The 6,344-nt window shown below is 32.4% G+C and overlaps 1 protein-coding gene across 1 annotated transcript; it reads left to right on the forward strand.

Moving 5' to 3' along the window:
• Window positions 1-3,379: 3,379 nt before the first annotated feature.
• LOC137816023 (uncharacterized) lies at window positions 3,380-4,175 on the forward strand. The gene is made up of 2 exons (XM_068619125.1): window positions 3,380-3,928; window positions 3,993-4,175. The coding sequence occupies exons 1-2, from the start codon at window positions 3,380-3,382 to the stop codon at window positions 4,173-4,175; spliced, it is 732 nt and encodes a 243-aa protein (XP_068475226.1).
• The last annotated feature ends 2,169 nt before the right edge of the window (window positions 4,176-6,344 follow it).

Raw genomic sequence — 6,344 nt, forward strand, 5'->3', positions numbered from 1 at the left:
CAACTCCTAAGCGATGTGGGACTATTGGGTGTACCTGAACAAGCCTCCCAATCGAGGACTAAGGGGACGAGGATTCATCTTCGGAATCATTTTTCCATTCCCATAAACAACAGAAATGTTCCGAACTCAAGTTTATTAAAATAACATCATTAGGGTTAATCACTGCATCTAATGCATTATCTATTTTAGAGCTTGGAGCTCGCTCACAACTTTGTTAAGGAAGGAAGGTGTATTTAAATATCCCTTAGCCTCGATTCTTAAGTGATGTGGGACTAATGTGCATACTGGAATAAGCAGTGTGTAGCATAAGTGAGTTAGCAGAAGATCAATAATAAGTGAGGAAGGATTTTAAGCGAGAGATTAATATGTTATATTATTGGCATGCCTCATAACCAAACTTTATTTTATTATATATAAATAAATATTATATATCTTATATAGGGGTGATAAGTGAGGTGAGTATATTTAACTATACTTCTCCTCTTCCTCAAAGTAAAAAAATTATACACATACCCATTCTCATCCCTATCTAAGTATAAAATTTATGTTTCATCCTCATTTTTATTGAATAGGTTTAGGTATACTTGTATCAACATTTGTAAACATTTGTATCTGCACTGTTTCACATATTAATTAATTAATTTTCTTACAAAAACAAAAATCACAACAAAAGATTATGTTATCAATAATTTTATTTCAAAAGGACACACAATGTCAAATCTCATGAAATAAATTATAATTGCATAAATCTTAAAATAGAATATCAAATAATAATTTCATAAATTTCAACTAATTACATAAAAGAGTAAACAAATACATATATTTTAAATTTCGTGACAACTATAACATTTGCAAATGTTGAGAAGGAAAGTATGTCAGGAATTTGAGTGAACTTGGTGAATATTAAATTAAATGAGTTTAACGCTTCAGAAAAAGAATCAAGATTTGTGTAGGGAAATACGTGTTCTTCAAATAAAACGAATCTAAGAATGAAAGAGAGAAAAAAAATTTAGGTACCTAGTAAACCAAGGATTTACACAATTGAATATTTCAAGTTGATACTCATTCACAAGTGAGAACAAATAAACAACAAAGAAAATATTTAAAAATGAATATAAATGATCAAATGTGTACCCTATAAATGATTTTAATTTGATAAAATTGAGATTTATATCACTACAAGAAAATATTAAATTAGCTTCCAAATATTATTGATTGTCAAATTGCAACGTTATTAGCATCAGCCAAGTAAACTCTAACACGACACAAAAGATTGTTTTTCTAAAAACAATTTAAAAATCCTAAAGTCATTTTTATCTTTTTAATTAAATAAATCTTTGTGTTAGTGTTAAATTAACATAGGCAGAGTTGACGCTAGTAGAGTCTACTTAATGTTGGGCTCTAACCGGCGACACAAAAGATTTTTTTAAGTTAAAAAAACATAAAATAATTTTTAAATTTTTTAATGAGTAATTATTTGTGTTAGTGTAGGATAAATGCTGGCTTAGCTTGGTTTAGCTGACGCTAATTGAGTTCACTTAATGTTGGACGTTACTAGAGTCGATTTAGTCAACTCTGTGGTGATGCTAAATATTTTTAACTTTTTTCAATAAGTAAAATTATTTATGTTAGTGTCATACTAGCATCGACTAAGTCGAAACTAACTAAAATAAATATTAAAAATAGATAAGGTTCACATCGATCTAGCCGACATTAATTTTATTTATTTTTAGTATTTATATTTATATGTTATGAATTAGTGCGCCTTCGTAACAACAAATAGAAATAATAAATTATTTTTAGTTTTTAATCTAAAGATCATAAATTTAAAGATGATAAATCTCCTCAGTCACAATTTTTCTCTCTTATTTCCTATATAAATCTACTTACACCCATTTTCATCATCCATATTCATCTTTTTCCTCCATAATAATTTCCTTCACTCGCATTCATCTCCTTCAACAACATTCATATCCTTCATTCACACACATCTCCTTCATCCACACTATTCTCTTAATTCCTTCATTCACACTCATCTATTTTATCCACATTCATCTCCTTCATCAACACTCATCTCCTCCATCTATTTTTTTCTACTTTTTCATTTATATTTTATTTTGTTAAAAATGAGACATTTTACGATAATTGTTTTTAACATTATTGTCATTAGCGTCGGTCAAACTTACACAATTTACATTAATATTAAAATAATAAACAACAATAATAACATTATAATCTTTGAATTATTTTTACTTCTTCTCTTCAAAATAGGATGTCTTAAACAAAAATAGAATAATTATAATTTTTTATAATATTTTTTCTCAAAAACTTTATGTTTAATTGTTTATAGTGTTACATAATATTATAAATATCTCAATCTGTATTACGAACAACTTAATTATTTATTATGTTAAATTTCATTATATTTTTTATGAACGACCATTTCAAAGTTTAATTTTTTTTATCAGTGGCTGATGCTAGGCGAACTGCAGTTTGAATTGATCAATGACTATTTTAAGTAAAGCTCTTTATAAATGGTTTGTTAGGTCAACTCTATTTTACACATAATTTAGAAAAGAATGCACATCTTGATTCTTGAAATATATACTTTTTAATAACTAATTTTGAAAATAAAGTATATTGATGAATTACTAATTATTGTCCTTGATTATTAATTAAAAAAGTATTATTAATTATTACAAATTAAACTACATAGTTATAAAATCTCCGGAAAGAAAATAAAATTTTGGTACCCTATCTTCATTTTCAGTTTTAGTTGTTAAATTTGAAATTATCACATTTGTCTGTTAAAGTTTCTCCCTTAAATAAATTTGGTTTCATCCATTATTTTTTATTTTAACTTGATCAACTTGGTAACAGATAGTAACAGCATATAAAGTACTACAAGATTGGTTGGAGGAGAGGATATATAGTGAGATTTTTAGAAAGTTTTTGAAAGTGAAAACCTTGCCAGCACAATATTTTTTGCATGGAGAATTTCACTGACTGGTTACCACGATACATAAGCTAGTTTGTAGAGGTATTCCAATACACAACAGATTGTGCCCTTTCTGTGCATTGGAACACGTTGCTGATCACTTGTTTTTTATGTGTAGTTATACATGGAGGTATGAAATCAGTGTATCATGTGGATAAGAATTAGTAATATTATGCATTGTAGGCACATGTATCATTTCACACAATGTATGCCTCCTAGTTTAACACAAAGTAGTTGGGCAGTTAAGTGATACTTGTTCAAGTATGAAACCATATAAATAATTAGCAATCACATGTTACATTCCATAATTTTTTGTATTAAATATTTTATAATTAATATGATCGAATTACGCAGGCATGTATTTATGAGCACTTCTCGGGCATGGGAAGAAGGGATATTAATCTCTCATATGACGAGGTACATCCGCGGGCAGCACGATACATTGTTGCCCATCAGATTTGTGCGGTTGGTGATGTGCGGGTGCAGTTGGATGGGCTCACACACGATGACGTCATCTGGACTCCATATGAGGACCACAAATTGAGCAGGCCATTTGAGACCATTTATTTATTCTCAGGTCACCTACGATTGGGCAGCTTATCACAAAGACATATGCCCGAGCGTGTGTTGCACCAATTTGGCTATGAGCGGAGCATTCCACCATCATCGATGCCGACTGAGAGTCCTGGTGCACATGTCATTGATCAAAGGTGGTTGCAATTTGATCACCACTTGGTGACAGGTTTGACAGCTGCTTCTACTCCATCTGCATGTGTTCCTGAGTACATGTCTTGGTTCAGGATGGTGTCACACCCATACATTCGTAGAGGTGAGCTTGGAGATCGACCTAGTGTTGTACCACGTCGTCGCCTTCGTAGTCCAAATGCTGAGAAGGCAAGTCTCTCGTCTCAAGATGAGCATGCACATTCGGTAAGTTTTTTTTTATTGTTATGTGATTAAACAATATATTTGAGAAGTTTAATTTATTTTGAAGTTGGTGCATGGTATATTTAGGCGCATTGTTAGTATTCTCCAACGCATGATAGATTGTCGTCAGGTCACTGAAGGCACTGACACATATGAGAGTACAAAGGCAGCACTACATTTAGCCCGAAGCGTGACAGATGACGGGGCAGTGTACACTAGACGAGTACGTAATGTTCGTGGACGTCGTTGATATTTTTTTTATTACATGATTGTAATAATAGTAACTTTGTATGTGTACAATATGACATAAACACAAATTCATTATGAATCGGAACTGAAGTAATAAATTATGAATCAAAAGTTAAGTAATAAATTATGAATAAGAACCCCATATAATAAATTATGTCTACATCAATCGTCTCCAAGGTTCACATATGTCAGACTAATACTAATTAATTGGGTAAAAGATTGCATCCGACCAACGTAATATGATGACCATAACCTTGCCTTTGGGTAACAATGTGTACACCATAAAATGTCAGCGGTAGGTATGGGACAATCATCAACCATTTTCACCTGCACAAATTATGAATCATATACATGGCCAATACATAGTAATCGGTGTAAACTAACATCGGTAGGGGGTGCAGTACGCAATGGGAAAATAGTAATATTTTATTTCAAAGACAAACAGACTAAGATAATATTGTATCTGCTTGCTATTAAGTATCCCATATCCGATATTGGCATCCATTTGTCAACACTAGCCTGCAAAATACAATAATGAAATTAGATAGCATACAAGTTCAATTAATCAATGCACATGACTCCTATGAATATACAGTTACCACTGACAACTCATCCACTAGTAGGGATCTTTTGATATGTTCTACCCGTTGATGACCACCTAACAATGTTGCGTATTCTTCACGCCACTGAGATATTTCTTTGAATAAATCCATTATGATAAGTGGCCATGACTCTTCACCCATCCCCAGCAAGGAGGCAATAGCACGAAACCCACAATGTCGATCCGCTTTAACATCTATTACATCCAAAATATAAGGGTGACATTTCAGATGAAATTGATTAAGCATGGGAATTGCATTGGTGTTGGTCGTCACCTTAACCTTTCCCTTAGGAGTCTTCAAAGATGATGAGCTATCATTTACAAGATGGATGCGATCTACATGCTCAAAATATGAAGGGATGCGTTTTGTAGACCTCTGAAATTTGTTTGCTTGACTCTTTTGAGATCCTTTTGTCTTAACTATATTAAGTTGTGCACATAATATTGGCATGTTTGGGTAAGCAATTTCACGCAATTTGTTTTTAATTGTCACTTTGCCACACATGTGAACCTGTTTGAACCGGGATAGAACGACATCCCATTCTTGTTGAATTGACAACTCAAATGATGAATCACATTCAGATAAATCTAAAAAGCTCAGTCTCGTCCACATAACATGAACTTCATTAAGAGGAATGACACCCATAGCATATTTGGCTAATTGTCAAGCACATGGTAATCCGTGAGTCCGTCTAAGTACACATCCACAACATTCACTATCAAACCCCACATCATTGACCCGATCAAACTCTTCAACAATGAGAATCAAAGCATGTTTAGATACAAAGCCAACCAACATTTTATACAACTGCACATTGGATGTGTGTCCTATCACATGTAGACTCATTTCAAAGGATGCCTTGATTTCGTTATGTTGAAGTATAATAACATGCTTGATAACATCCCAACATGAGCACAAGTCTCCCATGCTATTTTGTAATATTCGTTTCAAAGACCAATGAGCTGATTCAACCCTGTATAAGTATAAAACATAAAACAATTAGACGTTATACATGTTCTAAACAAAGTAAAGGCATTGATATACCTGTTTGATATTGTATTTCCCAAATGCATTAACAAATCTGTCCAACACTTTACAAATTTTTCTTTGTGTGGAATAATCCATGTGTTCTTCACATATTCAACAAGTAATGGCCATGGTGAACAAATAGTTTCAAAACTTTTAACGAACTCATCAAATTTAGCAATATTTGTACAGTCAATGATAGTCCTCCATGACTCCATCACAACTTCCCAAGCCTCGACAGAATCAACCAACATTTTAGACTTTACTTTAACATTCTTATTGATATGCAACCAACAAAGAAGATTTATTGCTTTAGGAAACACAATATTGATGGCATTCATCAAAGCAAGATCTCTATCACAAACAATGACTTAAGGCCCCACATGCGATGTCAAAAGTGACCCTCTAAATTTTTGTAGTGCCCATATGAAGTTCTTTTCCTTCTCGCTAGATAAGAATGCAAAACCAGTAGAAAAGGACAAACCTGTACAAGTCACACCAACAATCTCAAGCAAAGACAATTGATATTTGTTTGTTTTGTA

The sequence above is a fragment of the Phaseolus vulgaris genome, chromosome 1 (genome assembly GCF_051622355.1).
Source record: "Phaseolus vulgaris cultivar YP4 chromosome 1, ASM5162235v1, whole genome shotgun sequence".
Taxonomy (NCBI): Eukaryota; Viridiplantae; Streptophyta; class Magnoliopsida; order Fabales; family Fabaceae; genus Phaseolus; species Phaseolus vulgaris.